The 19,004-nt window shown below is 43.3% G+C and overlaps 1 protein-coding gene across 1 annotated transcript in view; it reads left to right on the forward strand.

Moving 5' to 3' along the window:
• Positions 1-5,231: 5,231 nt before the first annotated feature.
• ctsh (cathepsin H) overlaps positions 5,232-19,004 on the forward strand; it is a 40,295-nt gene continuing 26,522 nt past the window's right edge. Inside the window, exons 1-2 of the mRNA XM_060852815.1 lie at positions 5,232-5,423; positions 12,429-12,460. Of these exons, the coding sequence (XP_060708798.1) occupies positions 5,345-5,423; positions 12,429-12,460 (111 nt within the window). The 5' untranslated portion in view covers positions 5,232-5,344. The remainder of the gene's footprint in view (positions 5,424-12,428; positions 12,461-19,004) is intronic.

Genomic DNA, 19,004 nt, shown 5'->3' on the forward strand with positions numbered 1-19,004 from the left:
GGGCTCATGCCTGAAATGGCGATTCTCCTGCTCTTTGGATATTGCCTGACCTGCTGCGCTTTTCCAGCAACTCATTTTCAGCTCTGTTGATGACACCTTATATCACTTTACTGATGATCTAGATTAGACTGACAAGGCGGTAATTGGCCAGGTTGGATTTGTCCTGCTTATTATTTACAGAATATCACTGGGCAATTTTCCACATTGTCGGGTAGATGCCAGTGTTGTAACTGTACTGAAACAGCTTGGATAGGGGAGTGGCAAGTTCTGAAACACCAAGTCATCAGTACTATTTCCAGAATGTTGTCAGGGCTTGTAGCCTTTGCAGTGTCCAGTGTCTCCAACTGTTTCTTGATAGCGTGTGGAGTGAATCGAATTGGCTGAAGACTGGTATCTGTAACGCTGGGGACCACCTGAGGAGGCCAAGATGGATCATTTAATCATACTTTCAGCTGAAGATTGCAGCAAAAGCTTCAGCCTTATCTTTTGCCCTGTTGTGCTGGGACTCCTCCATCATTGAGGAAGGGGAGATTTGTGGAGCCTCCTCCCCCAGTGAGTTGTTTTATCATCCACCACCTGGATGTGGCAGGACTCAAGAAGTTCAATCTGATCCATTGGCTGTGGGATCGCTCAGTTCTGTATATCGCTTGCTGCTTTGGTTGCCTCCTACAATCCAAAAGATGTGCAGGTTAGGTGAATGTTTTTGCCTGAAACATCGATTCTCCTGCTCCTTGGATGCTGCCTGACCTGCTGTGCTTTTCCAGTGCCACACTCTTGACTCTTAGTATGCTAAGTTGCCCGTAATGTAGGTTATTAGTTGGGGTAATTACAGGGTATGGGAATGGGTCTGGATGGGTTACACCTCAGAGGGTCGGTGTGGACTTGTTGGGCTGAAGGGCCTGTTTCCACACTGTAGGGATTCTAATTCTAATTCTTATGCTGTTTGACATGCAAATAGTCCTGTTTGGTGGCTTCACCAGGTTCACTCCTCATCTTCAGGTATGCCTGGTGCTGCTCCTGGAATGCCTTCCTACACTCTCCATTGAACCAGGGTTGATCCCCTGGCTTGATGGTAATGTTTGATTGGGGGATATGTCGGGCCATGAGGTTACAGATTGTGCTGGAGTACAGTTCTGCTGCTGTTGTGGTCCACGGCGCCTCATGGATGCCCAGCCTTGAATCTAGAACTGTACAAAGTCTGTCCCATTCAGCACAGTGAAAGTGCCCTACAACGTGATGGATGGTATTCTCAATGTGAAGGTGGGACTTTGACTCCACAAGGACTGAGTGGTAGTCACTCATACCAATACTGTCATAGACAGACCATCTACAGCTGGCAGATTGGTAAGGATGAGGTCAAGTATGATTTTCCCTCTTGTTGATTCCCTCACCAACTGTCGCAGATCAGGTGTAAAAGCTTTGTCCTTTAGAGTCCGAATAGCTCAATCAGTAGTACTGAAATCTCCCACCCAGAGTACATTTTGTGCCCTTGTCATCCTCAGCGCTTCCTTTAAGTGTTGGTGACGTCTGGCACAATTTCTATAAGATATGATTCCGTGAGTATGGCTATGTCAGGCCGTTGCTTGATTAGTCTGAGACAGCGCTCCCAAGTTTTGCACTGGTCCCGCAGATGTAGTGAAGAAGAGTTTATTTGCAGGAAAAGCAGGGCTGTTTCTGCCACTGTCTTTGCTGATGCAGAGGTCAATGCCTGGAGACCTGTCTGGTTTCATTTCTTTGAAACTATATAAGTGATTGTTACAACTGAAGGGTTTGCTAAGCTACTTCAGAGGGCATCTGAGAATCAATCACATTGCTGTGGGCTTGGAGTCACACGTAGGCCAGACCAGGTGAAGATGGCAGATTTCCTTCCCTGAAGGACATTAATGAACCAGACAATCGACAATGATTTCATGGGCATCAGTAAAACCTTTTGCCTCTGCATGTCCGAATCCCTCTATCCCCTGCCTATTTGTAAAACTCGAGGAGAAAGTGAGGTCTGCAGATGCTGGAGATCAGAGCTGAAAATGTATTGCTGGAAAAGCGCAGCAGGTCAGGCAGCATCTAAGGAACAGGAAATTCGACGTTTCGGGCATAAGCCCTTCATCAGGGATGAAGAGCTTATGCCCGAAACGTCGAATTTCCTGTTCCTTGGATGCTGCCTGACCTGCTGCGCTTTTCCAGCAACACATTTTCAGCGTATTTGTAAAACTGTCAAGATGCCTCTTAAATATTGTGATTGTATCTGGTTCCACCACCTCCTCTGGCAGCACATTCCAGGCACTTATCACCATCGCTACAAAAACCCCTGCCTCTCACATCTCGTTTAAACTTACCCACTTTTACCTTAAACGCATACCCCTAGTAAGTGACATTTCTAGCCTGGGGAGATAAAGACATTGGCTATCCATTCTATCCATGGCTCTCATAATTCTGTAAACTTCTAATGGGTCGTCCTCGTCCTTTGATCTTCAAGTGAAAACAAACCAAGTTTGTCCAATCACTCCTCATGACTCAATGAGAAATCAAGAAAATTGCATCTCTTGGTTTGCTCACATTTGTGGAATAAATGTACATGTTGAGAGATGAAAGGTTGAGAGATGCCTACGATAAGCCAGTGTGAAATTAAACAATGACACAGACACCAGATTCTGCAAAGGGATGGTATATTAACAGTTGGCTTTGACCACCAATGTAAAGAGAAAGTAGCATGGACTGATATTGGAAACATACTGAAAACTCTTCTCTCCTCCCTGCCTCAATCACTCTCAAGCTCGAAAATTAACTGAGGAAAAAGAAACTTGCAAACAGCAACATCCAATGACAAATCAGGTTTCTAAATTTTTGAGTTTCTAGTTTCGATACCAATAAATTTTGATTAGAGGGGCAGGGATGATGCAATTATGTAGAGCCTTGGTGAGACCATAATTAGAATACTGTGTGTAGTTTGGGTCTCCTTATCCAAGGAGCAACAAAGGTTTACCGGACAAACAGCTTCATGGGATGGGCAGGACTGATTCATCAGCAAAGCTTGAATCAGTTCAATTTATATTCACTGGAGTTCTGAAGAATGACAGAGATCTACAAACTTACAACATTCCAAGAGAGTAGAAGGATGGAGGTGAGTCCAGACCCAGGGGTCACAGATTCAAGATACAAGTAAACAATTTAGGATGGAGTGAGGAGAAATGTCTTTGCCCAGAGAGTAGTGAGCCTGTGGGATTCACTATTACAGAGAGCAGTCAAAGTCAAAACACTGTATGGTTTCAAGAAGGTGTTGGACTTGGTTCAAGGGATCAAAGGTTATGGGTGAAAAGTGAGACCAGGCTCTTAAGCTGGATGATCAGCCATAACCACAGTGAATGGTTCAAAGGGTGGAATGGCCTATATCCCTCCTATTTTATAGGTTTCTAAATCCCAATTATCTGCAAGCTTTATCCCTCCTGAGGATCAGACAACAGCTAGACCATTGGGATTCAGGTTTCACTCTCAGAACTCAAGAATACTGAAAACATTAAACTTGCATTGGTTTTACTCTCCAGTCTACACTAAACATCCTTCCCATTCCCTCCCTGTAAGCTTCATTACCTGGGCTAGCGTTTCTTTCTTAGTTAGTTTAACAGGTAATCAAACCCCACTGTCTGTCACTCAAAAAAAGCCTTCCAATTAATTTGCTCCTTCAATTAAAATATAATTAGCTACATCAACGTGAAGTTTGGTACCTGTGTGCTAACAAAAATTAACTATTGTGACTGACCAAGAAGGGGGTGAAAATAAAGAGACTGATTACCACTCCTTATCTCGCAGTAGCCACATTACAGCTTGCAGAAATAGTTACGTAATAAATGAACATTTTGTCACGTTTGAAACATAAATCTGTGCTGCAGGTTATTTTTAAATTGAGACACTGAAAACCATGAGGGATATCCCTAGGTTTTTGCAAATTCATTGGTTGATGGACCTCTCTGAGACACATGGTCATGCAGTTTTCTTGCAGCAAAACATTCACAACAATCTTCCTGTTGCAATGTCCTTTTGAACTTAATTGGAACCCATATGAACACATGAGGGAAAAACAGAAGGTTATGTTAGTGGGGTCAAGTTTTGTAGCACAATGGTAGCATCCCTATGTCTGAGCCAGGAGGCCCAGGTTCAAGTCTTACTATTCCCCTCCCCTTGCTTGTCAGCATTCCATAGGGACCGCTCCCTCTGGGACATTTTGGTCCACAACCCCGCAACTCCCAACAACCCCCCACACAGTCCCATAGCCCCATGGCATCATCCCCTGCAACTGCAGAAGGTGTAACACCTGCCTATTTACTACGTTCCCCGTCAGTACTGACGGTCCCAGACACTCCTCCCAGGTGGAGCAGTGCTTTACTTGCACTTCCCTCAATCTAGTCTACTATGTTCCCTGCTCACAATGTGGTCTCCTCTGGGGCAATGAAACACAGACTAGGTGATGATTCTGTGTGTGTGTAAATGACTCCGAGTTTCCTGTTGCCTGCTTCTCCAACACTGCAACTGTGTTCCACGGCCAACATTTCTGTCTCTGGCCTACTGCAGTTCTCCAGTGAAAGCTCAACACACGTTGGAAGAATGTCATCTCATCTTCCACCTCGGTACCTTACAGCCCTCAGGATCCAACATTCAGTTTAATAATCTCCTGGGATGACCTCTCTCCTCCATAATCAATACCCTCCTCCCACATTCCCAGTTCCTGATCTGCACCAGTTGCTCCCAGCACAGCCTCCCCACTCTCAACTGTTCACACTTTTCTGTTATCCCACTGCCCAGCATTTCTCTTTCACTTATCATCAGCAATCATATTGTCTGTCTCTCTGGACACCATCTCTATTTCTTTGACCCCTTAACCTCCCTCTTCCCCAAAGCATTCTTATTACCATTTCCCGCTGGCTTTCAGGTCTGACCAAAGGTCACCGGAAAGGTTAAGTCTGCTTTCTCTCTCCACAGATGCTGCCAGACCTGCTGAGTTTCTTCAGCAATTTATTTTTTCGTTTCACATCTCCCGCAGTTAGGTTAATTCCAATTGCTCACGGTTAGTTGACCTGGTAGAGCAGCCAGGATTATGAAGCAGTAATGTATCCTGCACACCACTTGCAGGAGGGGAAACAGAAATCTCTTGGGTTTATTACTGTGCTCATTTCACAAATGCAACGTGTGCAAATCGTCACTGACGATCTCCAATTGGAAAAAAAACTGTTAGTGTAAACTTCCACCCTGACCAGTACTGTACTCTGTGCACTTTCACAGCTGCAATTGGCAGCAAGAGGAGGAAGTAAAAGGCACTGAGTTCGAACAGGAAGGAGAGGGGCATTGCCTGAAAATGGGGCTGTTAAAGGCATTTATCCCGATCTGCCTCTTGTCGTACGCTGTCTCTAGCCTTCCACAGTTTTCTTTCGAGGGTAAGCAGACATTTTCTTCAAGAATACGCTCAGAAATTTGATATGCTCGATTTAATAAGCGCGGAGGGAGCCGCCTGCATTTGTGATTTTATTCAGGAGAGTGTTTTTGAGTGAGTTGCTGTGATCTCGCGGGCGTTGCAGGCTGACCGAACCACATTCATTACTAACTCATGAAATGAAAGATATACGTCTGAAAAGGAACCACTTGCATGGGTGTGGGGAAAGAACAAGGATATGGGGTGAAGTACAGAGCTCTCGCAATCAGCAATCAAATTAAACAAATTCGGAGCGACTCTCCTTCATCAGCTAGTGTGCTTCCAATTAAACCTGTTGGACTATAACCTGGTGTTGTGTGATTTTTAACTTTGTACACCCCAGTCCAACACCGGCATCTCCAAATCATCCTCACAGTTATGCCGTCTAGGATCAGACCATTAAAGGGATATAGACAATTTGTTTATATCACTAAAAAGTTTGCTCAAACTGTAGCTGTCCCCTGATTCTTCCTGTTTAAATGCTGACTGGCTTTGGGACTCAGTTCCTCCGCCACCACACGCCCTTTCTTCTCTCCCAAACCATCCTTTCAGTCTCTGCTCAGAGATGATGAATCTGGAGATTCCTCTTTCAGCCTTTCCCACCCACTCTCTGGGTGTCCCTGTGTAAATAATTTAATGGCATTCGTTTGAAGATGGGCACAGGAGTTCTTTCTGGAATCTGGTCCAGTAGAGTCAGAGAGACATACAGCACAGAAACAGACTGTTCAGTCCAACTCGTCCATGCCGACCAGATATTCTAAATTAATCTAGTCCCATTTGCCAGCACTTGGCCCATATCCCTCTAACCATTTCCTATTCATATACCCTTGCAGATGCATTTTAAATATTGTAATTTTACCAGCCTCCACTACTTCCTCTGGCAGCTCATTCCATACACACACCACCCTCTGTGTAAAAAAAGTTGCCCCTCAGGTTCCTTTTATATTTTTTCCCTCTCACCTTAAACCTATGCCCTCTAGTTCTGGACTCCCCCATCCTGAGGAAAAGACCTTGTCTGTTCACCCTATCCATGCCCCTCATTATTTTATAAACCTCTATAAGATCACCACTCAGCCTCTGACATTCCAGGGAAAATAACTCCAGCCTATTCAGCCTCTCCCTGTAGCTCAAATCCTCCAACCCTGGCAACATCCTTGTAAATCTTTTCTGAACCCTGTCACATTTCACAATATCTTTCCTATAGCAGGGAGTCATTGAACGCAATACTCCGAAAGTGGCCTAACTGATGTGCTGTATAGCCGCAACATAACCTCCCCAAATCCTATACTCAAAACTCTGACCAATAAAGGCAACTGTACCAAATGCCTCCTTTAATCCCCCATCAACCTGTGACTCCACTTTCAAGGAATCAAGTTTCTGCCCTCCAAGGTCTCTTTGTTCAGCAACATTCCCCAGGACATCATCATTCAGTGTATAAGTGCTGCCCTGATTTATCTTTCTAAAATGAAGCACCTCACATTTATCTAAATTAAACTCCATTTGGCACAACTTGGCCCATCTAATCAAAGTCCCGTTATACTCTGAGGGAACCTTCTTCACTGTCCACTACACCTTTAATTTTGGTGTCATCTGCAAACTTACTAACTATACCTCCTATATTCATAACACAATTTTTATATAAATGACAAAAGCAGTGGACACAGCATTTGATCCCTGCAGCACACCGCTGGTCACAGGCCTCCAGTCTGAAAAGCAGTCCTTTACCACCACCTCTGACTCCTATTGCCAATTTTGTATCCAAGTGATGTAACCTAGTTGACCAGCCTACCATGTGGAACCTTGTTGAACACCTTACTGAAGTCCATATAGACAAGGTCCACTTCTCTGCCTTCAATCTTTTTTGTCACTTCTTCAAAAAAACTCAATCAAGTGAGACACTATTTCCCACACACAAAGCCATGCAGACTATCTCTAATCAGGATCCGTGCCTTTCCAAATGCATCCTGTCCCTCTGAATCCCCTCCAACAACTTGCCCACCATTGATGTCAGGCTCCCTGGCTTTTCCATACCACCTTTCTTGGCACCACATTAGCCAAACTTCAATCTTCGGCTACCTCACCAGTGACTATCGATGATACAAATATGTCAGCAAGGGGCCCAGAAATCATTTTCCTAGCTTCTCACAAATTTCTAGAATACACCTGATCTGTTCCCAGGGATTTATCCACCTTTATGTATTTTAAAACGTCCAGCACCTCCTCCTCTGTAATATGGACACTTTCCAAGATATCATTATTTATGTCCCCAAGTTCTCCAGCTTCTATATCCTTCTCTATAAACATGGATGTAAAATACTCGTTTAGTATCCCACCCATCTCACATAGGCGGCTTTGCTGATCTTTACTGGGACCTATTCTCTTCTGAATTACTGTTTTGCCCTTAATGTATTTGTAGAAACCTTTTGGATTCTTCTTAACCCTATTTTCCAAGTCTATCTCATGTCCTTTTTTTCCCCTCATGATTTCCCACTTAAATGTCCTCCTTCGGCTGTTTTACTCCCCTCTGGACTCATTTGATCCCAGTGTCTGTATTTGACATACTTCCTTCTTTTTCTTGACCAGAACCTCAATTTCTCTAGTGATCCAGCATTCCCTACATATCTGCAAATGTGTTGCTGGTCATGAAGGGCTTATGCTCGAAACGTCGAATTCTCTATTCCTGAGATGCTGCCTGGCCTGCTGTGCTTTGACCAGCAACACATTTGCAGCTGTGATCTCCAGCATCTGCAGACCTCATTTTTTACTTCCCTACATATCTACCAGCCTTGCCCTTCACCCTCACAGAGATTTATCCCTCAACTAATATGAATAGATGCTTTGGTCATTATCACATTACAGTTTGTAGGGTCTTGGTCTGTGCTATTTGGCTGTCACATTTCTTACAACAGTGAAGCACATGGTGAGGTCAGTGCAGGAGAGAGAGAGAGAGAAAGAAACTGACACCACAATGAACCTGCACAGTTACTGCCTTTGCTGTTTGAATTCCTGTATCGCTGGACATCGGAGTGCATCTGGGAAAATTAACAAACACTGAAATTCACATTTGGAGGAACCTGTTTGGGTGAGGTCACGACACAGAGACAGATAAGTGAATAGTTTTAAGTGTGGCCTACAGAAAGTCTGCAGTAGTGAGTAGAAAGGATTCTTCCTAGATTATATGTTTTTTGAGATATGTCTCTTGATTAAACTTAAAATATAAGCCATAACTATAAATTTAACCTGGAGCAGTGTTTTATAGAGGAATAAGATGGTGTTATTTTCTGGGTCTGTAGATTGTGAAGGAGCAAGAATGGCCTTTAGCAGAGTGATATGTGCTTGTTGTCGCATGTGGGAGTTTAAGGAGAGATTACTGGTTACTGTGGATTATATCTGCAATAAATCCCATTGGTTGCGAATCCAATCAGATTGAATGGATTGGTTGGAAAGACAGTTAGAGGCAATGAGGAATTTGCAACAGCAACATTATGTGATGGATGGCAGCTATAGGAAGTGGGGGAGGGGGAATGTCTCAGAGACAGTCACATAGATGGATTAACTTCAGGAAAGGTAAGAGCGGTAGGCACCTAGTGCAGAAGTTTTCTGTGGCTATCCCCATTTCAAACAAGTATGCTGTTTTGGAAAATGTAAGGGGAGGGGGGGAGAGAATGGATTCTCAGGGGAACATAGCACGAACAGCCAAGTTTCTGGTTCCGAGACTGGCTCTAATGCAATGAGGGGTATATCGGGTTCCAAGAGATCAATTGTGTTAGGGGACTGTCTAGTTCGAGGTACAGACAGACATTTCTGTAGCCAGCAGCGAAAAATCAGAATGGTGTGTTGCTTCCCTGGTGCCAGGATCAAGGATGTCTCAGAGAGGGTGCAGAATGTTCTCAAGGGGGGGGAGAGGTCAGCAAGAGGTCATTGTCCACATTGGAACCAACAACATCGGAAGGGAAAAGGTTGAGATTCTGAAGGGAGATGACAGAGAGTTATGCAGGAATTTAAAAAGGAGATCCTTGAGAGTAGTAATATCTGGATTACTCCCAGTGCTACGAGCTAGTGAGGGCAGGAATAGGAGGATAGAGCAGATGAATGCATGGCTGAGGAGCTCGATAAATCAGTTCAATCAGGATAATGCTATCAGATTCAATTCATTTTTATCTTTTCTCTTATGAGCAACTTAATGTTTTATAAGTTGCTCATAAAGAGGCCTTTCTTTAACAATTCTGACCCTGATCATCTTACCACACCCCACTCTGGCTCAGCCTCATCTGCTCCTAGGTATTCAACATAAGAAGCAAATCCTTCATTCAGACACAGGTCATTCCACCACGTTATCGTTACCAGATTTCCAAACCACTGAAAGAAACAGTTAACATTAGAATGTATAAATTTTCCCATGAACTGCTGTAATACTTCAGAAATGTAACAGACTTATTCTCAAACAAGAGGTGAGTGACAGTATCATTTTACAAGACAAATATGTTATTGCAAGAAAGTGTAGCTATATTACTGCACCCAAATTGGAAGGTTATAAATATACTGGCAGGGAGATTTGCTAGAGCTGCTCAGGAAGATTTAAATTGGCAAGGTGGGTGGAACCCAGGGAGGAAGTAATGAAAGAGGTCAATCTGAGACTGGTACATTTGAGAACAGAAGCGAGTCAAACAGGGCAGGCAGGGACAAGGTAGGACTAATAACTCTCTGTAATCTCCCTTCAGAATCTCAACCTTTTCCCTTCTGATGATGTTGGTTCCAATGTGGACAATGACCTCTTGCTGACCTCTCTCCCCCGTGAGAACATTCTACACCCTTTCTGAGACATCCTTGATCCTGGCACCAGGGAAACAACATACCATTCTAATTTTTTGCTGCTGGTTACTAATAAATTAAACTGCACTTATTTCAAGCAAGGGGCCTAACAGGGAAGGCAGATGAACCCAGGGCATGGTTAGGAACATGGGACTGGGATATCATAGCAATTACAGAAACATGGCTCAGGGATGGACAGGACTGGCAGTTTAATGTTCCAGGATACAAATGTTACAGGAAGGGTAGAAAGGGAGGCAAGAGAGGGGGGGGGGGGGGGTCTGGGGGGTGGTTTTGATAAGGGATAGCATTACAGCTGTGCTGAGGGAGGATATTCCTGGAAATACATCCAGGGAAGTTATTTGGGTGGAACTGGGAAATAAGAAAGGGATGATCACCTTATTAGGATTTTATTATAGACCCCCTAATAGAGGGAAATTGAGAAACAAACTTGTAAGGAGATCTCAGCTATCTGTAAGAATAGTAGGGTGGTTATGGTAGGGGATTTTAACTTTCCAAACATCGACTGGGACTGGCATAGTGTTAAAGGTTTAGATGGAGAGGAATTTATTAAGTGTGTACAAGACAATTTTCTGATTCAGTATGTGGATGTACCTACTAGAGAAGGTGCAAAACTTGACCTACTCTTGGGAAATAAGGCTGGGCAGGTGACTGAGGTGTCAGTGGGGGAGCACTTTGGGGCCAGCGACCATAATTGTATTAGTTCAAAATCGCGATGGAAAAGGATAGACCAGATCTAAAAGTTGAAGTTCTAAATTGGAGAAAGGCCAATTTTGACAGTATTAGGCAAGAACTTTTGAAAGCTGATTGGAGGCAGATGTTTGCAGGTAAAGGGACAGCTGGAAAATGGGAAGCCTTCAGAAATGAGGTAATGAGAATCCAGAGAAAGTATATTCCTGTCAGGGTGAAAGGGAAGGCTGGTAGGTATAGGGAATGCTGGATGATTGAAGAAATTGAGGGTTTGGTTAAGAAAAAGAAGGAAGCATATGTCAGGTATAAACAGGATATTGGACTGTGCCATGACAACCCTCAGAATGCAATAGCTCCACCGCTTTTCGGGGAAGAGGATTCCACAGACAAGCAACCCATTGAGAAAAAGACATTCTCCTCAACTCCATCACAGAAGGATGAGTTAAACCATGCCCCCTAGTTTTAATCTACCCCAAACGATGAAATAGCCTCCCAGGACCCATCGTATTTTTGATGAAGTGATGGATGTCGGTACAATTATAATGTTTAAAACACGTTTGGATATATACATAAATAGGAGAGGCTTGGAGGGATATGGGCCAGGCCTAGGCAGCTAGGACTAGTTTAGTATAGGACTACGTACAGTATAGACTATCTTCGGTTGGACCGAAGAGTCTGTTTGCGTGCTGTATGACCTTATGGCTAGGACTATTAAATCTGTCAAGGATCTTGTGTGTCTCACCGAGATCATTTCTTATTTTTCTAAATTCTAATTGTTATAGGTACAACTTGGTCAATCTTTCTTCATAGAATGAGCCCTTTATCCCAGGAATCAGTTGATTTTGAACTGTTTCTGAAACAAATATATCCATTTAAAATAAGGAGGCCAAACCCACACATAGTGCTCCGGATATGGTCTCACCAATGCCAGCTTCGGAGGACTGACACTAGTTTTAGTTACAGTTTTCTTGTTTACATACTTGTCACACTCTTACTATGACTTATTATTTTATCCTCTTACACTCTGCTTTCTCCATTTTCTTGCTGGCTTTACAATCTGTCCAGGCTCCTGACCTACTGCTGCTCTTTGCTGATTTGCACAGTGGTTCTTTCAACTAAATTCAAACTTTAACCTGCCCAGCCACATATGATGCATCCTTCTTAAAATGTCTTTCTTTTTCACTGGGATAACTCTTTGTTGGGTATAATTAAATGTTCCCTTAAAAGTCTGTCATTGTGTCACTATTGTTTGCATTTTAACCCAGTTTCCCAGTTCACTTTAGCTGGGTGCACACATGGAGTGGCCACTTGGGACAGCATTGTTTGGGTGAATATTGATCAGTCTGAGACAGTATTGAAGAGAATAACAAAAGTCCAGTGTTATAGGAAACAAAATAAACTTTTAAAAATGTAATCACTGCCAGTAATTTTCTTTTTGTTGGTTTTTCAGAGATAAGATATTTCAAGGAATGGATGATAACGGTAAATATTTCTTTCAAAAATTTATTTCACGTGTTCTGAAGAAGGATCTTTGGACCCAGATATTAATTCTGCTTTCTCTCTATAGATTCTGCCAGACCTGCTGAGATTTTCCAGCAATTTGTTTTTGTTTCAGATTTCCAGCATCTGCAATTCTTTCAGTGTTTTTTAATGTAAATATTTCTTTCCTTTTTTTTCTGTCCAAATGGACCTTTTTTTTGCTTCTATCACCAATGCTTGTCTGTCACTGCTGGGTCATTGTTTATATTTGGCAACTTGCTCCAACTGCTGTCAAAGTTCTCCAATGAGATTACTAGAATGTGCTGCCTCGCAGGGGACACTCTGGTGGCTCCTGAGCATGGACCAGTTCTTCCTATTGGATTTCAAAGCAAAGACCATACAAACAGGAGGCAGAAGAGTCTTCAGGATGGAGAGTGAACCAGCATTGGAGAAAGGATTGAGAGACTGTGATTCTGTCCCTTTCACTTTTTTGGAAAGTGTTGGGAACATTAAAAAAAGGAAGAGTAGGTTGTTCAGTCCTTCAGAAGCTTTTCCCAGCATTGAACAAGACTATGGCTGAAATGCCCCATTGGTGGAAACATCTTCTCAACATTTTTATAGCCCTGCAGAATCTTTTCCCCTTCAGAACCTTATATGATTCAATAAGATCACCCGTCATTTTTTAAAACTCAAATGAAGAAAGACCTAATCTGTTCAGCCTTTTTTGATAAGACAATACCTTCATCCCAGGAATCAGCCTGGAAATCTCTTTTAATCAGGCTCCAGTGCATCTTTTATTTAAACTGTGGGGGACCAAAACCATGTATCCTACTCCAGGTGTGGCCCCATGATGACTGTCCACTTATAACAAGACTTTTTTTTTAAGACTCCAACTCTGCTCACAATAAAAGCAAAAATTCTATTTGCTGTATTAATGACCCGCTGCAGCTGCATGTGAGCCCTTTGTTTTCTACACAAGAATACCAACATCTCTCTCGCTGCACTTTTCTCCAGTCTCCGTACATTTAACTAATTGCCTTTTGACCCAGTCTTTTCTTATCAACTTGTTCAGAGATGTTATTACACAAGGAAAGGATTCTGGGTAATCCAAGATGGAGGACGGGGAAAAAATTGTGGCTGTAAGAGCTTCTCATTTTTTGAGGTATTTTAGGTGTTGGAGGTGATTTCCTCAAATTCCAGGAGCAGCAATTGCATTGTTTTGGAATTTTGGGGAAATAAAATCAAAACAGTGGCACTTTTAAAAGGAGAAAGACAGAAAAAAAGCAGCAACCACATGGTCAGTGAGGGAGAGAGAGAAAGAAACCTACACTGCCATCTGACACAGCAGTGGATCTGCACAGTTATCTGCACAGCTTTGCTGGTTGAGTTCATGTATCATGACCTCCAAGGTCAGCGAACTTTGCAGTAGAACTTGGAGGAACCTGTATGGGAGAACTCACAGCACAGGAATGGATAAGTGAATAGTTTTTAAGTGTAATCTTTCTGTACGTCCACAGTATTGAGTAGAGTGGGGTTCTTTCTTTATTATATGTTTTATTGAGATCGGTCTCTTCATTAAATTTTAAAAGTATAAAGCATAAGTACTAAGTTAGCCTGCAGCACTGTTTTTTAGAATAAAACAAAGGTGCTGTTTTATGAGTCTGTAGATTGTGAAGGAGCAAAGATGGCCTTTAGTAGAGTGATATGCTCTTCCTGTTGGATGTGGGAGTTTAGGGAGAATGTCCATATTACTGATGATTATGTCTGCAGGAAGTGTCTTTGGTTGTGAATCCTATCAGATCGCATGGATCAGTTGGAGTAGCAGTTACAGTCAATAAGAAATTTACAAGAGCTAGGGTGTGTGATGGATGGCAGTTATAGGAAGAGAGAAACGCCGCAGGTACAGTCAGGTAGGTGGGTCAACTCCAGGAAAGGGAGGAGGGGAATGCAGGTAGTGCAAGAGTCTTCTGTGGCTTTCCCCATCTCAAACAAGTATGCTGTTTTGGAAAATACAGGGGATGATAGACTCTCAGGGGAATGTAACATGAACAGCTAAGTTTCTGGTATCGAGACAGGCTCTAACATAATGAGGGTTACGTCAGGTTCTAAGCGATCGATTGTGATGGAGAACACTCTAGTCAGAGGCACATATAGACTTTTCTGCAACCAGCAGTGAAAATTCAGAACGGTGTGTTGCCTTCCTGGTGCCAGGATCAAGGATATCTCAAAGATGGTGCAGAATATTCTCGAAGGGGAGAGGAACCAGCAGGAGGTCATTGTACACATTGGAACTAACAACATAAGAGGGGAAAAGGATGAGATTTTGAAGGGAGAATATAGAAATTTAGGAGGAATTTAAAAAGGAGGTCCTCAAGGGTAGTAATGTCTGGACTACTCCTGGTTCTATGAGCTAGTGAGGGTAGGAATAGAAGGATAGAGCAGATGAATGCATGGCTGAGGAGCTGGTACAGGGGAGAAAGGATCACATTTTTGGAACATTGGAATCTCTTCTGGGATAGAAGTGACCTGTATAAGAAGGACGCATTGCACCTGAATTGGAAGGGGACTAATATGCTGGCAAGGAAATTTGCTAGAGCTGCTCGGGAGAATTTAAACTAGTAAGGTGGGGGGACCCAGGGAGATAGTGAGGAAAGAGATCAATGTGAGACTGGTACAGGTGGGAAGCAGTTAGGCCAGGTAGTAACAAAGTAGAGGACAAACAAGGACTAATAAATTAAACTATTTATTTCAATGCAAGATGCCTAACAGGGAAGGCAGATGAACTCAGGGCATGGTTAGGAACATGGGACTGGGATATCTTACCAATTACAGAAACATGGCTCAGGGATGGGCAGGACTGGCAGCTTAATGTTCCAGGATACAAATACTACAGGAAGGATAGAAAGGGAGGCAAGAGAGGAGGGGGAGTGGCGTTCTTGATAAGGGATAGCATTACAGCTGTGCTGAGGGAGGATATTCCTGGAAATACATCCAGGGAAGTTATTTGGGTGGAACTGGGAAATAAGAAAGGGATGATCACCTTATTAGGATTGTATTATAGACCCCCCAATAGTCAGTGGGAAATTGAGAAGCAAATTTGTAAGGAGATGCACGAGACAATTTTCTGGGGATTCAGTATGCGGATGTACTGACTAAAGAAGTTGCAAAACTTGACCTGCTCTTGGGAAATAAGGCAGGGCAGGTAACTGAGGTGTCAGTGGGGGACCACTTTAGGGTCAGTGAAAATAATTCTATTAGTTTTAAAATAGTGATGGAAAAAGATAGCCTGAATCTCAAATTTAAAGTTCTAAATTGGAGGAAGGCTAATTTTGACAGTATGAGACAAGAACCTTCAAAAGCTGATTGGGGACAGATATTCGCAGGTAAAGGGATGGCTGGAAAATGGGAAGCCTTCAAATGAGATAACAAGAGTCCAGAGACAATCTATTCCTGTTAGGGTGAAAGGGAAGACTGATAGGTGTAGGGAATGCTGGATGACTAGAGAAATTGAGAGTTTGGTTAAGAAAAAGAAGGAAGGATATGTCTGGTAAAGACAGGAGAGATCGAATGAATCCTTAGAAGGGTATAAAACAGTAGGAGTATACTTAAGAGGAAATCAGGAGGGCAAAAAGGGGACATGAGATAGCTTTGGAAAATAGGGTTGAGGAGAATCCCAAGGGTTTTTATAAATACATTAAGAACAAAAGGGTAACTATGGAGAGAATAGGGCCCCTCAAAAGACCAGCAAGGCGGCCTTTGTGTGGAGCGCAGGAGATGGCGGAGTTACTAAATGAGTATTTTGCATCAGTGTTTACTGTAGAGAAGGACATGGAAGATATAGAATGTGGGGAAATGGATGGTGACATCTTGAAAAATGTCCATATTACAGAGGAGGAAGTGCTGGATGTCATGAAATGCATAAGTGGATAAATCCCCAGGACCTGATCAGGTTTATCCTAGAACTCTGTGGGAAGCTAGGGAAGTGATTGCTGGCCCCTTGTTGTGGTAGTTGTATCATTGATAGTCACAGGTGAGGTGCCAGAAGACTGGAGGTTGGATAACATGGTGTCCGTATTTAAGAAAGATGGTAAGGACAAGCCAGGAATTATAGACCAGTTAGCCTGATGTCGGTGGTGAGCAAGTTTTGAGGGACAGGATTTACATGTACAGAATTTGGAAAGACAAGGACTGATAGTCAGCATGGCTTTGTGTGTGGGAAATCATATCTCATGAACTTGATTAGTTTTTTGAAAAAGTAATAAAAAGGATTGGTGAGGACAGAGCGGTAAATGTGATCTACATGGTCTTCAGTAAGGCATTTAATAAATTTCCTCATGGGACACTGGTTAGTAAAGTTAGATCTCATGGATTACAGGGAGAACTAGCCATTTGGATATAGAACTGGCTGGAAGGTAGAAGACAGAGGGTGGTGGAGGGTTGTTTTTCAGACTAGAGGCCTGTGACCAGTGGAGTGGCACAAGGATCGGTGCTGGGTCCTCTACTTTTCATCATTTATGTGAATGATTTGGATGTAAACATCGGAGGTATAGTTTGTGAGTTTGCAGATGATACCAAAATTGATGGTGTAGTGGACAGCGAAGAATGTTACCTTAGAGTGTAACGGGATCTTGATCAGATGGGCAAATGGGCTGAGGAGTGGCAGATAAATGTGAGGTTAGATTAGATTACTTACAGCGTGGAAACAGGCCCTTCAGCCCAACAAGTCCACACCGACCCGCCGAAGCACACCCACCCAGACCCCATTCCCCTACATTAACACTACGGGCAATTTAGCATGGCCAATTCACCTAACCTGCACATTTTTGGACTGTGGGAGGAAACCGGAGCACCCGAAGGAAACCCACGCAGACACGGGGAGAATGTGCAAATATCCACACAGTCAGTCGCCTGAGGCGGGAATTGAACCCAGGTCTCTGGCGCTGTGAGGCAGCAGTGCGTGCCACTGTGCCGCCCACCGACACGGTGCTACATTTGTACCAAATGTACCAAAAGGTGCTACATTTTGGAAAAGCAAATCAGTGCAGGATTTACACACTTAATGTTAAGGTCCTAGAGAGTGTTGCTGAACAAAGAGACCTCGGAGTGCTGGTTCATAGCTCCTTGATAGTGGAGTCGCAGGTAGATATGATAGTGAAGAAGGCATGTGGTATGCTTTCCTTTATTGGTCAGAGTATTGAGTACAGGAGTTGGGAGGCCATGTTGCGGCTGTACAGGACATTGGTTAGGCCACTGTTGGAATATTGTGTGCAATTCTGGTCTCCTTCCTGTCGAACGGAATGCTATGAAACTTGAAAGTGTTCAGAAAAGATTTGCAAGGATGTCACCAGGTTGGAGCTATAAGAAGAGGCTGAATAGGCTGGGGCTGTTTTCCCTGGAGCATCAGAGGCTGAGGGGTGACCTTATAGAGGTTTATATAATCATGTGGGGCATGGATAGGATAAATAGACAAGGTCTTTTCCCTGGGGTGGGGGAGTCCAAAATTAGAGGGCATAGGTTTAGGGCAAGAGGGGGAGGATATAAAAGGGACACAAGGGGTAACGTTTTTAACACAGAGGTGGTAGGTGTATGGAATGAGCTGCCAGAGGAAGTGATGGAGGCTGGTACAATTACAGCATTCTTAACAGCATCTGGATGGGTATATGAATAGGAAGGGTTTGGAGGGATATGGGCCAAGTACTGGCAAATGCACTAGATTAGGTTAGGATATCTGGGCAGCATGGATGCGTTGGACCGAAGGGTCTGTTTCCGTGCTGTACATCTGTTTGACTCTTTGACTGTATAACTGAAGTCAGTGGGACTTGTGTCTGGCCTCTCGTTACAGGGATAGGGACAATACCTCTTTACCTACCTTTTGTATCTTCCTCTGATAATGCCTGACCTCTCTTTTTTTTTTAGAATAGATTCCCTACAGTGTGAAAACAGGTCCTTCAGCCCAACCAGTCCACACTGACCCTCTGAAGAGTAACCCACCCAGACCCATTTCCCTCTGACTAATGCACTTAACATTATGGGCAATTTAGCATGGCCAATTCACCTAAACTGCACATCTTTGGACAATGGGAGGAAACCGGAGCACCCGGAGGAAACCCACGCAGACACAGGGAGAACGTGCAAACTCCACACACACAGTCACCAAAGGCTGGAATCAAACTTGAGACCTTGGTGCTGTGAGGCAGCAGTGCTAACCACTAAGCCACCGTGCTGCTGTCCCATTCCTACATGAATTTCTACCTCCCAAATTTTTGTGCACTTAGCAACTTACTTCCAGTATCATTTCTCCCTCTCTTTCTTAACTGTTTAGTTACTGCTCTGCTTCCTGAAAAGTTTCAGTCCTTTGGCTTATTTTTTGCCACTTTGCATACCTTAGCTTTTAAATTGGATACTGTTCTCGAGCAACTTTGTTACACGTGTGTGATTCATCCTGCTTAGGAATTCCTGTTGGACTGGAATGAATTGTTTTGCTGAGTGTTATGAAGTAACCTGCTTATATGTCTGGCACTGATCACCACTGATTTTAGTCTATTTC

This window comes from Hemiscyllium ocellatum, chromosome 39 (assembly GCF_020745735.1).
Source record: "Hemiscyllium ocellatum isolate sHemOce1 chromosome 39, sHemOce1.pat.X.cur, whole genome shotgun sequence".
In the NCBI taxonomy this organism is placed as follows: Eukaryota; Metazoa; Chordata; class Chondrichthyes; order Orectolobiformes; family Hemiscylliidae; genus Hemiscyllium; species Hemiscyllium ocellatum.